Raw genomic sequence first — 26,654 nt, 5'->3', positions numbered from 1 at the left:
TTCTGAAGATGATGCTGAGTTCTAGATGTACACAATTCCTTGTTGATTGTCTATGAAGTTTGGAGTCTTCGTTTCTAGTACAATGTATATCTTTTGTAGACTTTAAAGCCTTGTAATTCTCTTTTTTATGATACTATTATTTTTTATTCATTAATGATGTTGCTATATGTAAGAAATTTGATCTTGGTATACATGTAGCTATGCATTCGGTTTTATCTTTAAACAGGGTAGGACACAAATGACCTATAATTTAGATCGGAGGAAGTACATCAGAGAATGGGTAAACTCTCAACTTCCGGTCTAGCTGGGCACATGTTGTGCACATACAACATCCATACAGCACTGGCGGTAAAACTAAGCAACCTACTTGAATCCTCATGCGCACTCTCGGGTTTCACACAATTGAGGACTGCTTGTGCCAGTAAGTAGTAACCGTCTATGTGTATGTGGTGGAGTTCCAAAAGATGGGTTCACCACGTGACCACTTTTTGATCACCATGCACAAGAAGTTCAAGCTCACTTGCCCCAAGCAGTATGATCTTCTAATCTCAGCTGAACTTCCAAACAAGAAGAAGTACCCAGAGCTGCACAAGATGGTTATGAAGCATATGATGCAAGGCCCGGGTGGATCGCTAAATCTGAATTGCCTATGCACAAAGGGTCATTCTTCGTGCAAGAACCATCACCCGTGCCCTTTCTGCGAGGCTGCCTTAGAGGGCAAGGACTCTACCTCATTTATAGGTGAAGTGAGGATGGTCGCGAGGAAAAAGTTTGTGGCCATTGGCTGGGCAATATATAGATGTGTCCCTTATCTATTACAATTGCTCAACTACCACATCAATGTTGAGATATGTGGGAGCATTAAGTCTGTTAAATACTTGTTCAAGTACATCTATAAGGGCCACGACTGTGCTTCTGTTGCTCCGAGAGAGGTCGGCAAGGCAGATGACAAAGGGATAAATAAGATAGAAGAGAGTAGGGATGCATGGTGGGTGCCTCCTCTAGAAGTCTTGTGGAGGATATACATTTTCAACTTAAGTAAGATCTACCCACCTATACAATAGTTGCAACTTCAGCTACCCGATATGCACATGGTTTCATTTCATCAGCGCGGCAATCGGCAATGTTTTACGAGTGGTCAATCGTCCAGATGTCGAAAGGTCAATCCTGATAGCATACTTCGAGCTAAACAATTTAGAAGATAGAGCTCATGATATGTTGCACTGGGGCTTCCTCGAGTTCTATACATGGCATCCGAATGGTAAATTTTAGCAACATAGGAAATGTATGATACATGTTGGCAACTTGAGAGACTAGTCTCGGCTCATCTAGCAGAGGGGGAATGTTACTATCTTCGGGTTCTTCTTAATCACATGGCTAGCCTACCTGCTACTAGGATCTATTGTCGGTTGATGATGTGATTCTACCATCATTTCGTGAGGTTCTAGAGAGAAGGGTCCGATCGGAGAAGAAAACATGCTATATGAGTGCCTTACCGAAGCCTACTCAGTTCCAGATGCCTTCATCGTTGCAGATACTCTTTGCAATAATAGTAGTGTTTTGAGAGCCAAGCGTCGTGTTCAAACTGTGGCCATTTTTATAATTTGTTTACCATCTATAAAATGTTTAATTTTTTTAAAAAATAGCTATATTTCGGAGGACGGAGGTGAGCGTCATCCTTGCGCAGCGAAGAAATCAAGCTCTTCACGGCTCCAGGTCCTTGGTGCTTATTTACGCAGAAATTAGCGATCAAGGAGGAAAATAAAATACAGCTAGAGGATTACTCACGAAATTACTATATCAACTGCTACATTCAAATTACTCTATTTTATATACCATACATGAGAACCACCCAATTTAACATCATTTTAAGCAAACCGTCGGTCATTAGCATTAAGATGAGAGCCACTACACTAAAGCAGCTCAATTTCGTGGGCCACCTCTAATTTCGTCGGTCTAAGGCAAGCCGACAAAAATTACCAAATTAGTTTGTCGGCTTGTGTAAGCCGACGAAATTAGACGTATTTTCATCGGCCTGGCGCGGACCGACGAAACAAAGTCTATATTTTCGTCGGCCTCAGCTTAGCCGACGAAAATACGTCTAATTTCGTGGGCTCAAATCAGACCGACGAAAATAGCGGTGCCCTAAGTACCCTAAGTATCTGCCTCCCCACATTTTGTTTGTCTGCCTTACCCATGCCCGCGCCGCCAGCGCCCCCGATGCCCTCCCCCCCCCCCCCTCCCCTCGCCGCCGCCTGAGCATTGGTGCATTCTCCTGGTACGAGTGGCCTGAGCCTCTTAAAAATCGCCATCTTGGAGCCTTGGAAGATATATATCAAAAACAGAAGGACTTCGTAAGCATTTGAAACTATAGTACATGCTCTTCCAATGTTTTTTCTTGACAAAAATTGTCAGTAGATTTAGCAACTTCATGTGTTATGCAGATAGAGACATTTATGGCTCAGCAGTTCTTATTTCAAAGGCAATGGCAACGGATTCGTAAATATGCACAGAAGTTGGGTATCAGCATAATGGGTGACATGCCTATATATGTTGGCTACGATAGTGCAGATGTATGGGCAAACAGGAAATCATTTTTGCTGGTACACCTCAATTATTTTCTTAAATCGATCTTACTTTTATTTTTTGAAAACTTGTTATTGTGTTGGTTCTTGATTGTTGTCTCTGCTTGTAAAGGACAAGAACGGTTTCCCCACTTTTGTTAGTGGTGTTCCACCTGATGCATTTAGCGAAACTGGTCAGCTATGGAACACGTAGATGCGTTTCTTCCCAATCAATAAATTTTCCTAGCCTATAGTCTGTGTATTTCTTGTTCAGTACCATAAGGGAAAAAACACGGTATTTCCTTATCAATTACAATTTTGCGGTCCGTTGTACGACTGGAAAGCTATGGAAGCAGACGGCTTTTCATGGTGGATAAAGAGGATTAAACGAGCCCTTGATTTGTACGATGAGTTCAGTATTGACCATTTCCGGGGGCTTGCGGGTTTCTGGGCAGTCCCATCTTTGGCAGTAGGCTGGACCGAGGAATGTGTTTTTTGATGCGCTCTTCAAAGCTGTTGGTAGCATAAATATAATAGCAGAAGACCTGGTATGCATCCTATTATCCAAATCTTTTCTTTAATCCAATAGAGTCCAGTGTCTTGTGCATATGGTTTTTTGGTGCGCTAATATGGGTGTCGAAATTAGAAAAACGTTCTCATGGCTTGTAAGTTGTAACGTCCATATTCGAGTAAATCTACAAAATTATACACGTTTTCCACTGCATAAATGGTAGCATAAATACATGGAATTAGCCGGGAAAAGGTTAAGTGTAATTTGAAAGTGAAGTTCCTAGCAAATATCTTGATGCTCTAAGATAATTGAAGTAATATGCCAGTTAGAACATTTGATTCCTTCATGCTAATGTTTATCTCGTCACATGATTACTACTTGTAGGGGGTGATTACTGTGGATGTGGTTCAGCTAAGGAAATCAATTGGGGCCCCTGGAATGGCAGTTCTCCAGTTTGGTAATAATGCCAAGGCAGCACTGAGATACTTTTCTTATCAATTGAATGTGTCAGCGCTCTAATTCTATTTGTGTATGTGGAACAGCTTTTGGAGGTGGTTCTGACAACCCTCACTTGCCGCGTAACCATGAAATGGACCAAGTTGTGTACACCGGAACACATGATAACGATACGGTTAGTTCCAAGTTTCTCTTCGACTGCCTTTTATTTTAAATATTTTTGGAGGACTACTAATTAAACTAGTAAATATAGACTCTTTACATACTTTAATGACTTCCTTAGTAGGTTCTTGGCTGGTGGCAAAATTTACCCGAGGAAGAGAAGCAAATTGTCAGTATCTCCAGTTTCTCTTGAATCAGCACATATTGATGGCACTCTTTGTCGTCATATTTATCTCTTTCTTCCATTCTTTTTTCAGGTGATTAAGTATCTACCGGAAGCCAAGAATACTGACATCTCATGGACACTGATCTGTGCTGCCCTTTCTTCTGTTGCAAGGACTTCCATGGTAACCATGCAGGATATTCTTGGCCTCGACAGTTCTGGTAGCCCCTTCTGACCTTCTACTTGTGTAATTGGCATATGCTCTTAAACAACAGTGTTACGAGACCCTGTTATTTTCAACCTTCTGAACAGAAAGGAAACTGGAGATGGAGGATACCAAGCTCTGTTGGCTTCGACAGCCTTAGCCCTGAAGCAGCAAAGCTCAAGGAGTTGCTTTCGCTGTACAATCGTCTGTGAAGGCCGCCAGGCATTATCTTCTACGGTCATAAGCTCCTTTCATAAAATGGCAGCCAAATATGAGCAGTTTGGCTGCTAAGTTCTATGAGACTAATACCTGTCCCCGAATAAGCGTTTCGTGTTCTGGTTGGCTGGAAGCTTGCGTGCTTGTACATGAAGGTCTTGCTTTGCAAGTTAAGGCATGAAAATGAATTACTGAATGTGTATTCCCAATTTGATTAGGCATTTCTTTCTTGAGGGTCGATGGCCCTATGCAAGTTTTTGTTGACATATATATGCCATTTAGACTATGGATTTTATGATTGCACGTATTGGATGTATTTCATAATTGTGTGATGATGTATTTCATGATTGCTTATGGATGGCTATTTTTATGTTAATTAACTGTTATTTGTAATTCTGGAAAACTATGGAAAATGCAGTAGCTGTTTTTTTAAGCAGGCGCCCAGTATTTTCGTCGGCCACGTGGCCGACGAAAATACTAAAGCGTATCCAATATTTTCGTCGACTAGGGAAGCCGATGAAACTAACTACACTATTTTCGTCGGTCGTCAAGACCGACGAAAATACATGTCTTTTTTGTCGGCCAGCGCAGCCGATGAAAATATTGCATCTATTTTCATCGGTTTCGCCGATTTTCGTCGATTTTATTCCATCGGTCTATTTTCGTCGGCCGACCGACGAATATATATATTTTTGACAGCTTTCTGGCTATTTTTGACGGTTTCTGGCCGACGAAAATAAACTATTTTCTTGTAGTGAGCTAACACGCGCTCGCGCTAAGAGCGTGCCACGTGTTAGCCCACATCTAAATTAGAAATGACCAACTCGTCATTCGCCTAAAATAATGTCAAATCCGGTAGTCCCGATATGTGCTCCACCATATGGCCAAGATTATGCATATACACATACCGTCACAATCTTATATATCACTGATGGACCACAAAGAGCAAATTTTAAGCAATAAAGGTTACGCTAACATTATAAGTTCAACAAAGGATAGGTTCGAATCCAAAATTAAAGCTCAACAACAACATCCAAGCCTCGGGCTCACTAGTTAACATTAGTAAGGGATATAGTTTATCAAATTAGAAGTTGAACATGTCATCCCAAAATAACGAGTTCGCAGCGGATAACTAAATAACGATAAATTGATGGGGTCTTGCTCAAGGACACCATCTAGGCCGCATCGACCTACTCCTCGCCCGCACCGGGGTCGATGGGATAGAAGTGGCTAAATACAACCTCCGGCTCACCTGCAGCTTAGTTAACAAAGCAACATGAGTACAAAGGTACTCGCAAGACTTACGCAATTAATTAATAACCAAGGATTTTGCAAATGAAGGCTCACAAAATAAGGCTTTAAGGTTAAGTAATTTGCATAAGCATGAGCTCTCTAATCCAACACCTAACTTCCTAGCATTTTAATTATATTGCCCAAACCATCTCAAGTTTTAGTTAATTGAATTACAAAACAAAAGAGTATCAAGAGTTGACATGAACCAAGTCCAAACAAAAATGATACTTCTATGAAGATTTCATTGGAGATTAAGCTTGCTCATAACCGAGAGCGTGGCAATTCGAATTGATTAGTTAACCTTGCAAGGGTGTACTTCTTTACCCACACGACACAAGGACCATGCGACTCACTCAACCGATCACGTTGAGTAAGGGGGTACTCGCATCAACCTTTCCTGACAAGTCTCAACCGTTGAACATCTCGTCTAACTTGCGCGGAGAGTTACCTAGGTTCACCGGGGACATCCCTAAGCCTCTCTACAAAGCCCTATGGCCACGTATCTAAGACCGTGCATAAAAGATTAATACTTAGAAGGTAATCGGCTCATCCATACTATGATTGGATATGTGGTAGTATGATAACATGCTCAAAACTGAGATCATCCACAGACGGTCCTTAATCGATTCAAGTGGTCTATGCCTACGAGACTCCTTTCTCGAGGCCCTACCTTCCGCCCAAACCACAAAACCATTTCTTGTCCAACTAGACCCATACAACTTCCAACATCCCCAAACCCGGACAATCGCAGGCAAAGTACAAGTTTTGTATTGTGCAAGTGTTCCTATTCCCAACAATGTCCTCCAAGTTACGGATTAATTCTAAGCATGGCTAAGCATTAATTCAATTGATTAGTTACTATCCATAAGTGTCAAGACATGGGTATATAAAAGCAAGGGAGGTCAATGCATAAAAGTAGGATCGACGATACAATAGATAATATTTAGCATAACATATATATACCCGAGTGAGATAACTAAATCCAAATCAAATTAAATGGGTCAAGGAATCATGCTTAGTTGCTTGCCTTGGTTATCTTCTGGCTCGACCACAAATTCAACTCCCGGCTCGGTTTCGACGATCTCGGTGGGCTCAACGGGCTCGTTCTCCGGCGTTTCGGTCACTATAATGCATGAATGGAGTGTATGCATTAGCATGATGTTGATGATACGAGAATGATATGATGAAATGAAGAATGAGCATCACATTTAACAAGGAAGCATGCGAACACTAAATATGGAACTCACCGATTATGTTTGCAAATATACGAATCAAAACGAGGATTGTTCAAAACAACTCATATAGCAAGCATAAATCAAGATTTAATGTTTGCATGCAGAGGACATCATTAGGAGCTCGTGGGAGTTGGATTTGCAACAATATTATTTCATTAGAATTATTTGTGAATTCCATAATTTTTAGCTACTTTAAACAAGTTAAATCTTAAAAGACAAGTAAACATTTTCATAAATTCTCAGGAAATTAACAGGGAAACTAGACAGGAAGACAAAGCTAACAGAAGTGGTTTGGACATTTTATCACCTTTTAAGCAAAATTTATAATTTAGACAAGCTTGCAGGCAGCAATTCATTTAACACTCCAAACTCCTATAAAACAGAATAAAATCATTTGCACAAGTTGTACCCATAGATAGTTCACCAGGATTCGAATAGAATTTAATTTGACATTTTTAGAGCATCCTATCAATTATTAAGCAATTCATTCACTTTGGCAAAAATAAATTCTAACTAAGTGTACAGAGTATTAACATGCCTAACAATAATTTTTCTAAGTAGAGACATCACCTACGAATCAAACAAATTAGGTTTCACAATTTTTGGAGGTCTACTCAATTTACTATGCAATTTACAAGTTTGCAGCATAAATAAAACAAAGAAAACACGCGGAAAAATGCTAGGGCCACCCGGATTTGGCGCGCCGACAGGTGGGCCCAGGAGGTCAGACCCGGCCGGGCGGAGTCAAGGCTGGCCGCAGGCCCTAACTCGCCACGGGGGCGCGCCAGAGTGCGCCCACGACGCGGCTCGCGCGCGCGGACGCGACGTCACGACGGGCGACAAAGGGGGCTCGGCTAAGGGCGCGAACAGGCGGGGAGCCGCGCGCGCAGGAGGATCCTGGCGCGGCAAGGAAGCTCACCCGTGACACGGCTGGCGGTGGGCGGCGGTGCGGTGGAGAGCGGTGGCAGCGGATAGAGGCGCGTGTCGGGGAGCGGCTGCGAGCGGGGAGGGAGGCGGCGGAGGGTCGGGGCCAAGTGAGGAGGGGTAGGGGGTGCTGTGTGTGCGCGGGATCAGACGGGGATTCACCGGTGATGGTGAATCGCGGCGGGCGGCGGCGCGGAGGAAGAAACGGCGTAGATCGGGCGGGGTTAGGGTTTCGCGGGGAGGACAAAATGCGCCCGAGGGAGAAAGAGAAGGGGAGACAGAGAGCACGGGCGCCGGGTGGCGTCACCCCGCGGCCACGCTGGACTAGCCAGCGGCCAACGGCGTGGTGATGCCGCCGCGGCTGGCCAACCGGCAACGCCGGGCCGCGTCACGCGGGGAGAGAGAGGGGCTGACGGGTGGCCCCAGGTGAGAAAGGAAAATAAAGAAAATCGGCAAATCAGTTTCTAAATTCAAAATCATGTACTTCCCAAACTCTAAAATTCATCAAAAATTTACTGGAGCAAGGTTAAATCACCAAGAACATAATGCAACAACAAACACTCAAAAAGCTGTTAAGGATTGCTCACAAAAATTCGAGCAAAGCTGCAGTTTTCAATTTTTCCAAGAATTTTATGGCTCCGGTTAAACATCCAAAAATTCTCAAAAAATATTCAAAATTTACCATTTGAAATCTAGTATTTGAGCAAAAGTTTTGCGGTTAACAAAATTTGAACTTTCTTCACAATCTTCTTCTTAAACAAAGCTAAAAATTCAATTATCTCAAACAACCATATGCACATGATGCTCCATTATGCTTGAATGATGCTCATGATGATGTTGTTAAATTTTTAATCACGTTTTGGGTCGTGACACCATGCTCTATTTGTTATTCTTCGTCAATATCTCCAAGCCTCCAAAGCTTATGAACGCTAAATATATAAAAAAACAAACAAATCCACGCGCACTGAATACGGGCGCTTGCGAAGCGCGCCAATCATCCTAGTATTGTCACCGGACAATCAAACATCCCGCTGATACTGGTGCTCTGACTAGCAGCGATACTTTCCCGTGAGCTTGTGACGAGCAGGCCTCCCGACTCGATCGTCGAAACATAGCACCGACCTCCACCAGCCAAACACCCGAGTGAGTGAGTGACACGGAAGCAGAACCTAGTACGTAATAGTTGCGATCAGCGAGCCCTCCCACGGAAAATCTCACCCACCCGATTGGCGCGCCTCGAGGTCCCGCCGGCTCCCGCAGCACGGCCGGCAGGCGGCAGCCACACGCTGCCCTACCGCGCGTCGTCTTGCGCACGATGGCAGTTCCGCAGCCCCACGCTTCCGCTCTCTCTCACTCTCGCGTCGCGGCCAGCGGGCGACCGCTTGTCCGTGTTCGCGTCCACCGCCTCCGGTTAACCTGGATTCTCTTTTCCTGGTCTCGTCCTCCGCATCGCCTCCGTGTGCTCCGCTGTCGTCCAAGAGGCCGCTACTTTGCTGCTCTACAAGACTACAACGCTCGTCTCGAGCTCCACCTGTTACATGAAACGTATTACGTATTGGCTTATTTTGTCAGGTGAACACTCTATTCTCTTTTAAAGAAACACATATGCTGATTAGACGTTGCTTTTCGTATATTCAACTTCCATTTGAACAAAAATATATATAGGTCGTTCTAGTTTTGTCCGAATTTATACTTGTTTATCTTAGATCAAGTTCGTAGAAAAATGTTTCAATGTATTCACAATATTAAACTAGTTTAATTAATTATAAAATATATCTTGATACTGTGTGTGTATATAGTGTACTTAGTCAACGCTTAAAAACAGGTTGATTACAAGACACGTTTAGTACCAGCATTTAGACAAAATCAAGGCTAGCTGTGTTAGCATAATAAGTGAAAAGTAAAGGGGTTTATCTGAAACAGCCACCACTACGTATATTGTCCGTATAAAATTCTCCTCTGCCTCCTCTCATTTTCCGCTCCACTACCTCTCTGGCGTCTCCTTCCCAGCAGTCGAGAAGCGCATAGTCCACGTCCACCTGTTTCCTTCATTCTCCCCCTCTCCCGTCTTCCCTATTCAGTCTTCCTTTGCTCCCCTCTCCTCTCCACTCCTCCCCCGACGGACCAAAGAAATCGGAAGCCCACCTGAGGTAATCCCCTCTCGCACGACTCTCACTCTTCCCCATCCACTCATTTCGTTTCTTTTCGCTATTATTACTATTAGCCTCTTATTTTACTTACTTTCGGAATCTCCGCGTGTGGATCGGCGTCTTGCATGGATTGGTTCCGGAAGTTGGTAGTTCTGTGATGGTTTAGGGTTCTTGATTGGATGTTTCCGTGGTGGGTTTTGTTTCTTGGTGATGAGGACCGGAGAACCAACAATATTGATTGCTGCGTGTGGATTGCACTTGTGATTTTTGTTTCTTTGCTTGATAATTTTTTTATCGTGGTATTTTTGAGAAGGGACAATTTTGTTAGTGCAGTCAGGACATTTGTCTTCTGTCAGCATTGCTAGATGGGCATTTTTTGGGTAATAGTTACTAGATAGGCGGCATTTATTTTGTTATGCTGTGTTTATGCTAATGGGTGGTTCTGTGGACAGGGGCTTCTGATTGGTCATACTCATAGCGATGATGGTGCCTGATCTTAGTTTCTCAGCATCAATCTCTAATGTGAAGCTCCCAAGGTATGGGGCATCAAAGAATGAGAAAATTTTGGTTAAGAGGCACCCAAAATTCAGGGCAGAAGCTAGGCCGTCAGAATCTGGAAAGTATGGTACTAATGGCCGGGCAATTGAGTTGAGGAGGACCAGTGGTGGTGGCCTTGCAATATCAGAGACGGTCAATGGTTCTCCAAATGGCACTGTCAACGGCTCAACTAAGGCGCCAATTAATGGTCCTGCAAAGGCCATTGTCAATGGCTCAACCAAAGCTGTTACTAACGGTACTCTGAACATTACTGTGAATGGTACAAGTTTGGTGAAAGGGAGCAAGATGTCCTCTCTTGTTAAAACACAGAAGCACACGGGATTCAACAATAATCCCTTTCGAGAGGAACTGAAGGTTTTGCCTTCTGATGAGGGATTCAGCTGGGCGAAAGATAATTACAACTCTATGCAGAGGAGCATAGATATATGGTCTTTTGTGCTTTCTTTTCGAGTCCGTGTGCTATTTGACAATGCAAAATGGGCTTATCCTGGTGGATTCTCAGAAGAAAAGCAGGTATACTTTTAAGATACAGATAAACAATTGATTCATGTTCCTTCAAGAGAAAAAAAAAACTAAGTGCATTGTGATTCCAAAGAAGAAAAGGAAATTATATGCTGACCAGTCACCTCCATTTTCCAATGATTGTTCTATCTGTTTGTAGTGGTGTGAAAGCGTTGTAATATTCACATCACTTGGGGCTGCGTAGAGAAAGGATTCATTGTCTATGCTATACATATGGTCTAAAGTGTGGCTTATATCTTGCAGAAAGTTCAACGACAGAAAACTGCTTCATGGTTGAGAGAACAAGTATTGCAGCTTGGCCCAACATTTATTAAGCTTGGACAGTTATCCTCCACACGATCTGATTTATTCCCAAGAGAATTTGTCGACGAGCTTGCAAAATTGCAGGTACTTTGCTTGTCTATATCGGTATATTTTTTTATGATGGATTAGTATGTTCTTTTATTATGCTGACATGATTTGCTTGTCCGTTCTTTTCTGTCTGCCTATTACGGTTTTGTTGAAACTAATCTGATAAATCGAACATCAATTCAAAATGATCAATGATGGGCACAGCTTTTGTATTGGACTGACTAAGAACCAAAGGAATTTATATGAACCAAGATTTAGGCCCTGTTTGGATCCGGCTGGGCTAAACTTTAGCCCTACCACATCGAATGTTTAGTTGCTAATTAGAAATATTAAACATAGACTAATGAAAAAACTAATTGCATAACCCCTAGGCTAATTTGCGAGACGAATCTATTAAGCCTAATTAATCCATGATTAGCCCATGTGATGCTACAGTAAACATGTGCTAATTATGGATTAATTAGGCTTAATAGATTCGTCTCGCGAATTAGCCTAGGGTTATGCAATTAGTTTTGTCATTAGCTCATGTTTAGTCCTCCTAATTGGTATCGAACATACGATGTGATAGGGCTAAACTTTAGCCCTTGGGATCCAAACATCCCCTTATCCCTGTTTTCTGGTTTTGTGCAGGATAGAGTACCTGCATTCTCTCCTGAGAAAGCAAAAGCTTTCATAGAGAAGGAAATGGGCTGTTCCATTGATGTTGTGTACAAAGAATTTGAAGAGCGTCCAATAGCGGCAGCAAGTCTTGGTCAGGTGTTTACTCCTAAACTTTATCAGTATCTGCATTTTTCTACCCAGTACCATTGCATACTCAGTATTCTCAAAGGTATTCCCTTTCTCTGATATGTTTAAATCCTGAAGAAACTAGCTCATCGTGATTTGGCCCCTCTTGCAGCATTTAAAAGGAAATGTGTGATCTAGGCATTTAGCCCCTCTTCACATCTGTATCTGTCCATTCCTTTGTTTATCATTGATAATAGTTTTCACTTTATGCATTTCTGTTCTGTGGAAAAACAAAAATGATGATATTAATGGCGCTTATTTGGGAACAGTTTATTAAATTCAATGCCCTAGATGATATTTATGCTGAATTTTCTTATTTATACTTCCACATTGCTTGTGTTTTATATTCAGGTACATCGTGCGGTGCTCCATAATGGTGAAAGAGTTGCAGTCAAAGTTCAGCGACCAGGGCTCAAAAAACTTTTTGACATTGACCTAAGTAAGATATATACAAATTACTGGTGTCTTTGAAAAGAGAACTGTTGGTTTGGACAAAAAGACAAGTAAATATTTGATGCATGAAAGCAAATATGGCTTTGGAAAATAATAGATTAATTATGGAGAGGCAAAGCTCTTGTACATATATAGGCAAGGAAGTCCTAGGGTTTGGTTTATAGAAGTACTACCAATCAGGAGTTCCTTGCCTAATCCAATACCATCTACTATCCCCTAGGGGAGGCGCACGGCCAGGGAGGCTGGCGCTGCTACAACCCACGGACAGAGGCCGGCCCAGATACGCCGGCTGTCGGAACCCCTGCTTGGCCTTGGTGGTCATGGTGTGCTGGTTCACCACTAGGTGAACGGGCACAGCACCCTTGGGCAAGGGTGGCGGACCAGCAGGGGCAGCAGCAGGGGTGCGCCGAGTGTAGACGTGCCGGAAGAAGAGGTCGTCCGGCCGGGGATTGCCGGCTATAGCCGGTGCGGGGCTGGCCGGCAACGGAGTCGACGCAGCCGGCGTTGAGGGCTCGCTGGCCACAGCCAGCCACTGACCAGTTGACGTAGATGGGCTGGCAGCGGGCAGCCGTGAGCAGCTGGGCGACGAAGGGGCGGCGGTTGAGGCGGGCATGGTTTACAGCAACCTAGGGCCGCCAGGCAGCAGTCCAGCCGCGCGGGGCAGCCGGCTGGTTGTGCCAGGCACGGGCGCTAGGGTGCAGGCGACGTCATCAGGCGCCGCACGTGGCTGTGCGGATAGGGGGGGCGCGCGTGGCAGCGCGGGAGCTCTAGGGAGGTCGCCATGGGAACCTGCAGGGGAAGGAAGCTGTGACGGTCCTATGGGGGCCGGCATAGGATTAGAGATATCATCCAAAAAATCAAAGTCCGCAGGTGATGGCGAGGGGTGATGCTCGGCAAAGGGGAACGAGGTCTCATCAAACACGCTGTGGCGAGAGATGATGATCCTATTTGAAGAGAGGTCAAGGCAGCGGTATCCCTTGTGGTGAGCTGAGTATCCGAGGAAGACGCACAAAGAAGAGCGTGGAGCGAGCTTATGTGCGGCGGTAGCGGAGAGGTCCGGGTAGCATTTGCACTCGAAGACGCGCAGGTGCTCGTAGGTCGGCTGGGTGCCGAAAAGAGCAAGGTCTGGCGTGGAAAACTGAAGGGTCTTGGTAGGCAAGATGTTTAGCGGATATGTGGCCGTGTAGAGAGCCTCAACCCAGTAGGTGGAGGGAATAGCAGCCAGAAATAGAAGCGAGCGGATGATATTGTTGGTGGAACGAATAATACGCTTTGCTTTACCGTTCTGGGGAGAGGTGTAGGGGCACGACATGCGAAGGTGGGCGCTGCGGGTGAGGAAGAATGTGCGGGAGGTAGAGTTATCAAACTCTCGACCATTGTTGCATTGGACAGCCTTAATGCTAGTGCCAAACTGGGTAGCCACATGAGAGAAAAAGTGAGCTATAGTAGTAAACGCATCAGACTTGAGTTGTAAAGGGAACTTCCAAAGGTAATGCAAAAAATCATCAAGAAAGACCAAATAGTATTTGTAACCAGAGACACTAGGAATAGAAGATGTCCACAAATCACAATGTATGAGATCAAACATGCTAGTAGCACGAGATGATGACGCATGAAACGGAAGACGAACATGACAACCTAGCTGACACACATGACAAATGGAGCTAGCTTCTTTATTGCAGGGCGGGATGACTGAAGCGAGCTTGGACAGAGCCTCATGTCCTGGGTGGCCGAGACGACGGTGCCATAGCGACGAGGTGGAGGCGGCTGTAAGAGCTGTGGCGGCTGGGAAGCGCAGGGGGTACAGCGGCCCGGAGCTATTGCACATGACGAGGACGTTCTGGGTTCGGAGATCCTTCACAGAGTAGCCAACGGGATCAAATTCAACAGAACAATTATTGTCAGATATGAACTGGCGTTCGGAAATTAAGTTCTTAATAAGACTTGGAGGAACAAGAACATTATTAAGACGTAAGTAACCAGGAAGATGTGCAGGGCTAGTGGAGGTAACAGGAAGCAAGGAGCCGTTGCCGACAACAATTGATGAGGGAACAGGATATCGCGGGGAAAAAGTATGTGAAGGGGTGGCAGCATGAGGAGTCATGTGGGAGGTAGCACCTGAATTGAAGTACCAGTCGTTCCCTTGCGGCTGATTCAACGTCATGGTGCTGAACGTGGAGGCAAGGGACTGCTGATCCCAGGATGGGGAGCCGGCCATCGGGTTGTACCCCCATGCGCCAGGACCAGCAGGGGCGCCGACGAAGGGGTACTACCGCTGCTGTGGAGCCGAAGAGCCAGCCTGCTGCTAGGGGAAGCCGACCTACTGCTGAGGGAGGCCGGCCCGCGGCTGCTGGGCCAGCAATGCCTGCTGCGCGAGCAGGGTGTGCTGCTGCTAGGCGAGGTGCGCCTGCTGCTGGGGGGTGAACGGCTAGCGTGGACCGGGCCACATGTTGATGGAGCCGGTCCATGGGTTTAGGAACGAGGGCTAGGGGTTGCTGGTGGAGACTGGCCCGCTTGAACCCTTGCTACTGCCGCCTGCAGGAGGCTGGGAGCCGCCGGCGCCGCTCTGCTGGGTGCCCTGCTGTTTGCCACGCTCGCCGCCGTGCTTGCTGCGGCCCTGCTTGGGCGGCCTGGAGCCAGCGCCCCCGGAGCCAGAGCCCCCGTTGTGGGAGGGCTGCAGGACGGGGGGCGCTGCTTGTGAGGCGCAAAAGGGGGGCCGCCGGTGGTAGCGGCGACCAGGGTAGAGGAGGGCGCAGACGGGCGGTTGGCGAGGTTGAGCTCCTCCATGAGCAGGTCGGCACGGGCGTCCAGGAAGCTGGGGAAGGGTTGGCCGCGACGGAGGTGGAGGGCGATGGCGGAGTAGTGTTCGTTGAGGCCGCGCAGGAGGTTGAGGACAAGGGTACGGTCGGAGATGACCTCACCCAAGTCCCCAAGGGCATCGGCCATGCCCTTGAGACGCCGGCAGTAGTCGGAGATCGACAGATCGCCTTGGATGAAGTTCCTGAACTGGGCGTCGAGGTAGAGGGCACGCGTCTCACGGTTCCCAAGAAATTGGGTTTCGACGGCGAGCAAGGCGGCACGTGAAGTGCAGCCGCGATCCATCACAGAGTCAACAAGTTGGGTGGAGAGGGTGCCGTACAGCCAGGACTTGACAACGCAATCCATGCATGCCCAGTCTGGGTGGCCGGCTGCTGCGGGGTTGTCGAGGAGGACATGACCCTGCAGGGAGTACTTGCCAAGGGTGAGGAGGAACTGATCGCGCCACCTGGTGTAGTCGCCGGAGGTGACGTCGAGGACGACCGGGACGAGGCTGCGGATGTTCTGGACAGACACAGCCTGGGCGTGCAGATTAAGCACGACAGCAGCCTTGTGGAGGAGCATGGCGTCGTGGACGTCGTCGTCGTGGTGGGGGGATGGTGACTTGGTGCTGTCGTCATCGGGCGGAGGAGAAGGGCCGGCAGCAGCACAGCGCCCGTGAGCAGCGCGATCCATGGCGTCGCGCTCGCGGATGGTGGCAGCCTCGCGCTCTTTGGCAGCGGCGGCGGCCTCCTCCTTGGCCTATTTTGCGTGGACAAGGGCGGCGGCCCGCTCCGCCTGAGCGGCAGCAGCCTTCTCCTTGTGCACAGCGTCGTCATCCGTGCCATTGGCAGTAGGATCGACAAGGGAGGGGGGAGGTGTCCCAACCATGGTGGCTGCAGCGGGAGATCGCCGGCGCACAGGGTTGGGGCGCAGCCCAAGGGCGCGCTAGGGCAGCGGAAGGTGAATCGGGGTGAGAACCCGGACTCGTGTACCATGAAAGCAAATATGGCTCGGGAAAATAATAGATTGATTATGGAGAGGCAAAGCTCTTGTACATATATAGGCAAGGAAGTCTTAGGTGGTTTATAGAAGTAATACCAATCAGGAGTTCCTCGCCTAATCCAATACCATCTACTACCCCCTAGGGGGAGTGCATGGCCAGGGAGGCCGGCGCAGCTACAACCCACGGCCAGAGGCCGGCCCAAATACACACACGCTAATAATGCATGCTATTCTTTTAATTCCAGCCTATTTGATTGGAGTTTTGTCTTTTATCCGAAACAAAAGTTGGATTTAACGTTCGACTTTCTTTGCACACCAGTTTGTAAAATTGTAATAATAATATTAATGTTCATGCGCATGGTTTCTTAGAAAAGGATTTGAACACCCTATATTTGAAATACTCAATTAATAACTTGCTGATTTCAATGATCTAATCATAGTAAATCTTTTCCCTTTTGGTTTCTTTCAGGGAACTTAAAGCTAGTAGCCGAGTATTTTCAAAGAAGTGAAACATTCGGAGGCCCTTCAAGGGACTGGATTGGTATTTATGAGGAATGTTCCAAGTAAGTACATAGATAGTCTTCTTGGATATATTATATGTGTTATATATGAATATGACTCTTGATAGTTGTTGACCTATATGGTAAAACATGTATGTTAGCAAAATGGAGAATAGATTGAAACATGTCTATTTATAGGCTTATGTTTCTTTGGAAATTGGTTTTACCTAAAAAACTTCATTATACTGATTTCCACGATTCCAGAATTTTATATGAAGAAATCGATTACATCAATGAAGGAAAGAATGCAGACAGGTTTCGACGGGATTTCAGAAATGTAAAGTGGGTTCGCGTGCCAGTAAGTTTCCTGGACCTCACAATGCCATTTTAGGGTTTTGATTCAATGCCCCCCCCCCCTTCCCCCGCTCCGGTATTATACTAACGACTCGTAATTCTAGTTGCCATGATCAATCAAAGTGAGATTGCTACAAGAACAGACCAGATACAGCATCTCAATTGAATTTTCCATGATGGGGGCAGTGCTATGGTTAATAGTTCTTTGTCTCCCAAACAATTAGGGTTACAAAATGTTGTATTAGTGCTGGAACTGTGATGGCAAGCCACTAATTTGTGATGATTAATGGTTGGTCCAAGCATTGAGGGCTATCTATTTACTTACAAAATATTGTAATCCACATTAGTCATGGTGGGGCACTATGTACTTAGTTAAGACAGGAGTTATCCATATGAAGTGTTAAGTGATTGGTTCTAATCAATGTTTTTGATCGCTGTCTTCTGCTCTAAACATGCTTAAACTTTAGTCGTGGTGGAGCCCTGAAGTGGAACCTTGCATTTTCTTAACCTTAATTGCAAAGTCTTACATGATGTGTCATCCTACTATTTTTTTTTAGCTTATCATGTGGGACTACACAACTGAAAAGGTGTTAACCCTGGAGTATGTTCCTGGTAAGAGCTTACTATTTCTTGTAATAGAAATTAGCATCAGTAATTCAGTATTGTTGCACGAACGGTTATCTGGGAAACCATTTATGAAGTAAATGATCTTAATTTGGACATGTAAATAATAAATACGGATTATTTTTCCTCGGATGTGTCATTAAATTAAGCAGGGACAAAAAAAATAAAGGATGAAAAAGAACATGTATAGACACTTTTAATTCAATTTCCCAAGTTTTTATTAAATCTCCATTATTTTGTGATGCAGAAAAGATTGGGACTAACTTCAACCATTGTTAATATCGATGTCAAGTTGTTAACCATGATAAATACAATTGTTGTTAAGTTGTTAGGCCTAAACCATTATGAAACCATCTTAATTTGAACCCAGTAAGAACAATGTTAGGTTGAAACCATTGTTAATTTTGCATATAATGTGTTCAGCTGACGAGCTGCAATTACTCACTTAATATGTCTATATTGGCAATTTCATGTAAGCCAAAATCAGATTATGTCAATTTCTGTGTCTCCAAAAATAAAAAAGAAATTGCCTACAGGCCCAAGTGTTGCTACTAACTTTGTTTATTCTAGGTGCCTTTTCATTTAAAACATACAATGAAGGTCTGGTATGGACCATTAAAGCATGTTTATCCTTTCAGTTGTAACTTGGGAGTATATGCTATTAGTCTGTTACAACAACCCTTACATTGAAACTTTTTTTTTTTATTTTCTATACAGGTATCAAAATTAACAATTTGGGTGTGCTTGACAGCCGGGGCTATAGTCGCTCACTGATTGCATCGCGTGCAATAGAATCTTACCTAATTCAGGTTGATATTTTGCTTAGCTATGCTGCTTGTATTCATTCTAACTCAATTTTGTTGTTTGTGGTTTAGACTTCACTTATGAAACACATAGAATTACAATAGGAAGCATGATTTGCTAATTTAATGCAGAGCCAGTGCTAGATGCCCTCAGTACCTTTTCAATCTGTCACTGTGGGGCCAGTCAGAATAACTGTTCAATGTTGGACTTGTTTTAAATTGTAAGAATTATTATCTAACAATTCTATAGTCTGTGATGTTAATTGTTTTTAACAGTCTAAAATTTCCATGGTTATGTTTTTTCTGCAAAGTTCATTTTGTTTTATTGGATTTGAAAAATTCATTTGTTTCTTACTAGGTCATCTGGAACATGCTTGGACCTCCATGCCTTTAATGTTTCGTCACGTGCCCTTCACACTGTTAATTTCTTTCCTCTTGAACACATAGAAGAGCTGCATATTTTTGTATCAAAGATGATGAAGAATAAGAAAAGGGTAGAAACCTGAGTACACACACCCAAACCCACACCATTAGTTTTGGATTTAACATCTCAATATAACATACTTGTCAAGAATACATTTATATATTTTGTAAATTCGTTGTGTTTAATATCGATGTCAAGTTAGTTTATGTTTCGTAATTGGATATTCTTATGTGACATACGATGGTTTCGACCTAACATTGTTCTTACTGGGTTCAAACCAGATATTGAAGACTGGATTCTTCCATGCTGATCCTCATCCTGGAAACCTTGCTGTAGATAAGGATGGTTCGTTAATATATTATGATTTTGGAATGATGGGTGAAATAAAATCATTCACTCGAGAGAGATTGCTCTCCCTGTTCTATTCTGTGTATGAGAAGGACGCGAACAAGGTATCTTAATCTTTATGAAAATGTTTTGGTAATATTTGTTTTAAACTTAGCACTTATACCTTGGATGCTATTCTGGAAATTAAGATTTTCAGCCCTCCACACAATGCATTCTGTCTTCATGATCTCTTTCTTGCAGGTTATGAAAGCTCTAATTGACCTGGAAGCTCTACAGCCAACAGGAGATCTCTCACCGGTTTGTATTTTAATGGGTAGGAAGGTCACTGAAGTTTCAAATATTTTATAAATATTCTGCGCTTTTGGTTTTGTAGGTTAGGAGGTCCATTCAATTTTTCTTGGACAATCTGTTGAGCCAGACACCAGATCAGCAACAGACTCTGGCTGCAATTGGAGAGGTTGCACATACACTTCTTCTACATTAACTTATATTTAATAACCAATATAAGTAACAGTTTTGTTGCTTCATTTTATTTTTATAGGACTTATTTGCGATAGCACAAGATCAGCCTTTCCGGTTTCCATCCACATTTACATTTGTTATAAGGGCATTCTCTACTCTTGAAGGTTTTCCATCTTGGCACCTTGAAATTATTTTAGTATTCTTTCATGCATTGCTATGTTAGTTATCAATTATTGTTAATGCAGTGGCATTATGTTTTAGTAGAAATAATCATGAGCATAACTTTCATCATAGACTTTCTGGTTTGTTAATTATTCTTTTTAAATCTGAAGTAAATACAAATGAAGAACTTCTAGCGTATATAGAAAAAGAAATACTTGTTCATTGATGAAAAACTAAGTTGCGAACAGAATCGCTGATCAACATGTGAACAAAGGCATTAATTTTTCTAGTAATAAATCTTATGTAATAGCTAAGAAAACAATAGCATGTATTAGCCGGTTTATCTTAGGTGTTTACTGCCTATATCTGAATATATCATACAAGCTATCGACAAAATATTTTAACAGAAATTCTCGCAAATACATGTCTGTGCCTAGCCATTTAAATTCTACACAATTTTGTCTTCCAATTATTCATTTGTTCTCTGTCATCAGTTACAACCGAAAATATGTGCTAACAACTATGTTATTTGACAGGGATTGGATATATATTAGATCCAGATTTTTCCTTTGTCAAAGTTGCAGCGCCATATGCACAGGTTAGTCTCCTGTTATAACCCTCAGTTCGTTTTAAGTACACATGTTTTCTCACTCTTACTTTTCCATCGTATGTGTTCTCTTTTGTCTTGCTGTCTTGTATCTTTCTAAAAGAGGTTGGTACGGCTTAAAAAATTATTCATATGTTAATCATCCCTTTTAGTATGCTTGGTGTGCTCTGCACTTCTTTTGTTATTTTAGCTAATATAATTTTTATTCCCTTCTGTTTCGCAGAAGCAGAGCCCGTGTCTTTTGGATGTTTGCCTCATTCTAATTGAACTTTTGACCTTCAGGAACTGTTAGACTTGAAACAGAGACAACGGGGTGGACCTGAATTAGTCCGGGAGATAAGAAAGCAAGCAAATGATGTAAGTATACAGATCTGCTGGTGCACTTTTGTTAGTTTTTTACAATCCGTCATCTATATGGTACATTGTCCAGCACACTAAACATTACCACCAATGGTCATCTCTATATATGACAGGCTCGTGATTCTACCATATCAATGCCCTACAGAATACAGAGAATTGAAGATTTTGTAGGACAACTTGAGTCAGGAGATCTGAAACTCAGGGTCAGAGTACTGGAGGTATGCTAATGACTTGTATCGATATCTTGCATCTTCTCAAAGTTCTGTGAGATACATTGCAAGTGTTCATTTTCTTGTTCTTTGGTCAGAATCTGGACAGCACTTAAAACTATGATACATTTTTTTTCCTTTGGCTTGATTCTGAACTGAATGGCATTTGCAGTCTGAACGAGCTGCTCGGAAAGCTACTGTGCTTCAGATGGCCACCATTTATACAGCCTTGGGTGGTACTCTCTTGAATGTTGGGGTCACATTGAACAGTCAAGGGAACCAAATAATCGCAAACGGTTGTTTCATTGGTGCAGGTAGGTTTCCTTTCCTGTGTTGTAAAATAAATTCTGTACTCAACAACATTACTAGCTCACCTTTCGCATCCGATTGCTCCTTATTTCTTCTAACCTAACCATTTAGTAGTAGTACATAGGCTGTTGAAACTTGCTGATCTTTAAACATACCGTATAATAGAATCAATCTGAACCTAAGCTATCTGTGGCAACTGGTTCTCTAAGAGAACAATAAGCATCAAGCGCTTCCTGATTGGTCTGATCCAAACTAAAAACGTGCAGGCATATTTTTAGCATTGCTGATCAGATCTATGCAAAGAGTGAAGAAACTTGACAAATTCGAGACCATGATATGATCATCTTGCAAAGACATGCAACCGCAGGATTTCCTGTCCCTGAGATGGCATGGCATGACAAACTAAAGAGTATTTTGTAGAGTTACATGGGTAATGCGCGCCCACTAAGGTCATAGTATATACGAAGTGTATATAGGAAATTTACATTCTTTCTGGGAAACAACCTATCTTTCACTTGCTCTTGTAAATCTGTACAAACTGTGTCATTATTTAGCTGCTAAGGCTAATCACACCGACCAGTCAATAAAGCAAGGAATTCAAGATAATTGTAATGTTATTTTGCACTAAAATATTTTGCAATATTCAATGTTAGCCCTATGGAAATTAAGCAAAAAATATGGTGCCGCTGTGGAGTTTTTTTTTTTTTGAAACATAGTATAGACGCAGACGCTTACATACACGCATACTCACTCCTATAAATATAGGCACGCAATCCTACTCTTATGAGCATCTCCGAGAGATTGAGTCGGCAGATCCTTGATATTAATGCTGAAAGAATAGTGCTGGCTAAATCCTAAAATAAATTCAGAAAAATACGAGCATGAGTCGAGGACTCAAATCTAGGTGGGCAGGTTCCACCACAAGAAACCTTACTGCTGCTGTGGAGATATGATGCTAAGTGTTTTTTGTTAGATGTATATATATATATCGTGCAATTAGTCACTAGTCTAGGGTGCTATCTGCACTTTGTAGGTGCTATCTGCACTTTCTACTCCTCCATATCAGCTCCTTTGGGTATGTATGGTAATAGATGAGCTGCACATTCCTATCATGGTAACAGAGCCTAGGGTTTTCAATCCCGCAGGCTCCGGCGAACCACCGGCGAGTAGCCGGTGAGGTCACCACCGCCGGCCTGCGAGCAGCTCCATCTCTTCGCCTCCCCCTCCCCCTCCTTCCCCTGCGCGGCTGTGCCCGTGCGCGCCTCCCACGACCGCCCTCGCGCCGCCCGTGGACCGCCGCATCTGCGCCCCCCTCCTGCACGGCCCCAAGCTCGAGCGCCCCCCTCCCCTGTTGTATCCCGTCGAGGGACAGCAGCCGCCGGCCACATGGCCGACGATGCCTGCTCCGGCAAGCCGTGCCAAGGCGCGACCCCCAACGGGCCCCGACCAGCCACCGACCGAGCTTGCTGCCGCGATTTGCGGCGCCCCGTATCCCGCCCAGCCAGCTCGCACGTGCCACGCGGCCGTCGATTCCCGACGGCCGAGCCATGACGCGCCAGCGACGCCGCGCCTTTGCCGCGACCTGTCCCGGCTGTGCCTTCCTCCATTGTATCGCGACCAGCTCCTCCTCCTCCCCCTGAGCGCCTATAAAAGGTCTGCACTGAGCCTCTGCTCACACGCGCCCGAGAACCACCACCACCCCGCCATTAACGCCGCCACTCGACCTCGCCTTCGAGCCCCACTTTCCGCTCCTCCTCCGCCCAAACCGAAGCTATAAACGGGTCGCCCTCGATCTACTGGTTCTCCCCGACGTCCCCACGCCGCCCTCCCTCGCCGGACCACCGCCGCCCATCGCCTGCATCTTGCTGGAGCTCCTGCTCACAAGCCGGCAGCACAACTCCGGTCGCCCCAGCCCTAACCGAGCATATCCATAGGTTCCCCTCGACCCCCTCGTGCTCTCCCACCCCTTTCTCCTCGCCGCCGACTAGTTCCCTCACCGGATTTTGGCTGAGAATGGCCCAGCCCCACCCTGGGACTACATTGCAATCGCCAAGTTCTTATTAGGGTCCTTTCTGCTAGATCTAGGGACCTATCTGCGAGAACCTGAGTACTTTTATTTTCAAAAGGCTGTCACTCGTAAAATCAATCTAAAATCATAGAAAAATTAGAAAAATGCAAAATAAAATTTGTTGTAATCCTCTTGATGAACCCGACTACTTTTGCACAGATGGATGACTAGTACTATGAATGATTTTTGGACTGCAAACTAGTCTCTTGTTGTTAAAACTTGTGTAAAAATTTCAGGGCCAAAACGTGTCCCTACGAGTAATTTTTGTTGGATCTTGTTTGATGTGCTATTTTACTAGAGTTGTTTGTTCATGCTATTTTTCTTATATTTTAGGGTTAAATTTTTTACAGTAGAGTAACTTTGATGCATAAAAGCTATGGATAAAGTTTGGAATGTTTCACTTCTGTCTAACTTGCTCATATATTTTTAGTTAAGAAAAACTACATTAAATCAAAGTAACTAGTTCTGGTGCTTAGAAAAATATGAAACCTTTAAGTACAAACTTATCATGTTGGAAAAGTTTGAGATACAGAAACCTTGTGGAACTACCTGTAGAAACAAATCTTGTTTAAAGTAGATGTACCTTAACTTATTTTCTATGCTCTGAATCTTGCACACAAAAACCTAAAAAATTTACAGTAGACTAACCATAAGTATAGGAGTACTCAGTAAAATATTGAGCATCAGTTCTTGCATGGTTTGTTCTATATAAATAGATCTTGATCCTAGCAGTAGTTGTTTAATGTATTTTTCATGATTAATCTGCTGAATGAAAATTACTAAAAATTTTACAGTGAGTTTGTACTTAAGTAATGTGCTCTGCATAAAAATCTCAACCCCAGAAATGATATCTACGAGTAGTTTTATTTAATCCATGCTTACTATTGAAAATGGCCATGTATATGACAAAACTACTCACTTATTTAATGAAGTTAGTTAATCCAGATAAGTACTCGATAAATGACTACCCAAGGAAAAGAAAATGAAGTGCTTCACAAACTTAACTTGAGTTTTGTTGAATGACTTCTTTACAGTGAAGTAGTTATTTATCTTGTACCATTAAAACCACTCATACATGTGCATTCATATACATGTGCATTCATATAGAATCAATAACTCTCGCCGATGGAACCTACGAGCTGGTGCCACAGTCCGAGAGTGAGCAGTGCGAAACTCAAGTTAATCTAACTGAAGTTGCTGAAGACTCGAACCAAAGTTCGGAAGAACCCCCGACTAGTTTTTCTCAAGAAGGCAAGCCCCGTAGCATAAACCCTATGTTTTTAAACTTATGCAACTTTTATTTATATGTGCATTAAGTTTTTAGGAGTTGATTGAAACCTAATTGCATGATCCTAGTACCTATTATATGAACACTAGTCTGTGTCTGTGTCGATCACTAGATTGTCATGCTAATAGGACTCCGATAAAAGTCGAGTGATTTCCTATCACTCGTGAGATAAAGGAGTTGCTTGTTTTACCTATGTTGGAATCATAAGGTCGACGGACGGGGCTATGTTACGATGTTCCTGTTGATGATTGAGGCCCCATCTGTTTAGTGAAAAATGCTAAGGTCGCGGTGTGTGATAGTGGTGGTTAAGCTTTTAAACGTACTAACCACATACCGAGAATACGGTAATCGGTATGCTTAAGTATCTGATTGAACCAGTGCGTGGACATACTTCCCACCATCTTGATGCTGTTCCCATGGGCACATGGTAAGTGCAAGAGCAGCCACAGCCCAGCGTCGTACCGTGGTTCGTGGACCTCTGTACTCGAGGACGGTGGCCCTGATCCATGAAACGGGAATAAAGGGAAAAAGTTGCACGTGTGACTTTTGGAGTAACCACGTGACGTGTGTTTAGGTTTCCCTTGCAAGGTTAAGAAATTCGATTCGAATCATCCATTTCTCGCGGCCATTGAGATTGCTTAACCCTTTTACCACACAGAGTAACAAAAGGAACAATGATGATGATTAATCTGGTTGGATGCTCAGTTAATTATTTTTTCCACCATGTGTGATTTGGATAGTTGCTTACCTAAAATGGTTAATTAACTAGAACTTGATGCTAAAACTTGAAAGCAACGACTCATTGTTAGATGCTTTTTGGCAAAAACGACCTTAAGCCAAAAGCCTTGCATGTTTAGGAGTCGACTAAGTATATACCACTAGTCGGGTAAGCCTTGCTGAGTATTAGTATACTCAGCCTTGCCTGTGGTTTGTTTTCAGGTGAGACCTTTGAGGACATGATTGCTAGTTTGACTTGGCCGTGTACTCTTCCTCCTAGTTGGTCGGTGGAACGGGATCCGTCCCCGGCCAACGATGATAATGTTGAATGATGTCATGTACGGGCTTCATCATGATATTATGTATCGTCGATTAGAACTATCATGTATTTTCCGCTGCACTATTAAACTCTGAAAGTACTTGTTTATGCATGAGTTCGAACTTGGTTTGTAATAATAATTCATGTGGAACTCTTGTTGTAAAATTTGTGGATTGTTGTAATCTCTGGGCTTACCTTATGTGGGTTTTATGTATGCATTATTTTGATCAAAGTTCCAGTGGTTGCATCGGGATGTTACCTGATAGACTGTTGTTTTACTCCATTTTAAGTGTGTGTTAGCCTGGATTGCCTCTATGGTGATTGTTAGTGCCCTTAAGCCAGATTAATTCGGGCAGTTCTGCCACGCTATGCGACATGATGGCACGGTGGGCTGACCAGGAGGACGAGGTGAATGATTGCTTCCCTAAGCGCAACAATGACAAGCAGGGCAACGGCAACAACTACTTCGACAAAGGCCAGCGGAACAACTCGGGGAATCCTCAAAAATGTAAGTCAAACCAAGAAGTCATGGCTGTTGAGCGCAATCTGCGTGGCAAGAAGTCGGGGAACAATAAAGCACAATTTGAGAAAGTCCTGCACAAATGATGCCTGATGCACCCGAAGTTACAGCATACGCTCTTTGAGTGTGTCAGCCTTCACAAGTCACTCAACGCCCCACTCCTTCCTCAAGATGAAAAGCGGAAGGATCAGGGGGACGACGATGAGGGAGACAAGTCCGGGGCTCAAGAC

The 26,654-nt window shown here is 44.0% G+C and overlaps 1 protein-coding gene and 1 pseudogene across 3 annotated transcripts; both read left to right on the top strand.

Moving 5' to 3' along the window:
- Positions 1-497: 497 nt before the first annotated feature.
- Positions 498-4,530, top strand: LOC112880951 (annotated as a pseudogene).
- A 5,158-nt stretch (positions 4,531-9,688) lies between these two features.
- On the top strand, positions 9,689-26,133 carry LOC112880255 (protein ACTIVITY OF BC1 COMPLEX KINASE 7, chloroplastic). 3 transcript variants are annotated; one of them, XM_025944779.1, is made up of 18 exons: positions 9,689-9,879; positions 10,332-10,950; positions 11,203-11,346; positions 11,941-12,066; positions 12,448-12,535; positions 16,820-16,913; positions 17,115-17,208; positions 17,762-17,816; positions 18,546-18,637; positions 19,337-19,507; positions 19,644-19,700; positions 19,777-19,860; positions 19,945-20,029; positions 20,564-20,625; positions 20,917-20,991; positions 21,108-21,212; positions 21,376-21,517; positions 25,808-26,133. In XM_025944779.1, the coding sequence occupies exons 2-18, from the start codon at positions 10,360-10,362 to the stop codon at positions 25,915-25,917; spliced, it is 2,175 nt and encodes a 724-aa protein (XP_025800564.1). In that variant the 5' UTR covers positions 9,689-9,879; positions 10,332-10,359; the 3' UTR covers positions 25,918-26,133. The 3 variants fall into 3 exon arrangements, 2 of the variants coding, with proteins under 2 accessions (XP_025800564.1, XP_025800565.1); XM_025944780.1 differs by lacking the exon at positions 25,808-26,133 and adding an exon at positions 21,779-22,152; XR_003226274.1 differs by lacking the exons at positions 21,376-21,517; positions 25,808-26,133 and having other exon boundaries at positions 20,858-20,991; positions 21,108-21,183.
- The last annotated feature ends 521 nt before the right edge of the window (positions 26,134-26,654 follow it).

Source organism: Panicum hallii, chromosome 2 (genome assembly GCF_002211085.1).
Source record: "Panicum hallii strain FIL2 chromosome 2, PHallii_v3.1, whole genome shotgun sequence".
Taxonomy (NCBI): domain Eukaryota; kingdom Viridiplantae; phylum Streptophyta; class Magnoliopsida; order Poales; family Poaceae; genus Panicum; species Panicum hallii.
Note: the sequence above shows the minus strand (reverse complement) of the source record. Positions and strands in the feature narration are given on the sequence as shown.

Excerpts from the sequence above, each read along its gene's own strand:
- LOC112880255 (XM_025944779.1), top strand. The coding sequence starts at position 10,360 with ATGATGGTGCCTGATCTTAGTTTCTCAGCATCAATCTCTAATGTGAAG. Across the intron at positions 20,992-21,107 it reads TAAGAAAGCAAGCAAATGAT|GCTCGTGATTCTACCATATC; the intron begins GTAAGTATACAG and ends TATATATGACAG. Across the intron at positions 21,518-25,807 it reads CGGTTGTTTCATTGGTGCAG|GTGAGACCTTTGAGGACATG; the intron begins GTAGGTTTCCTT and ends GTTTGTTTTCAG.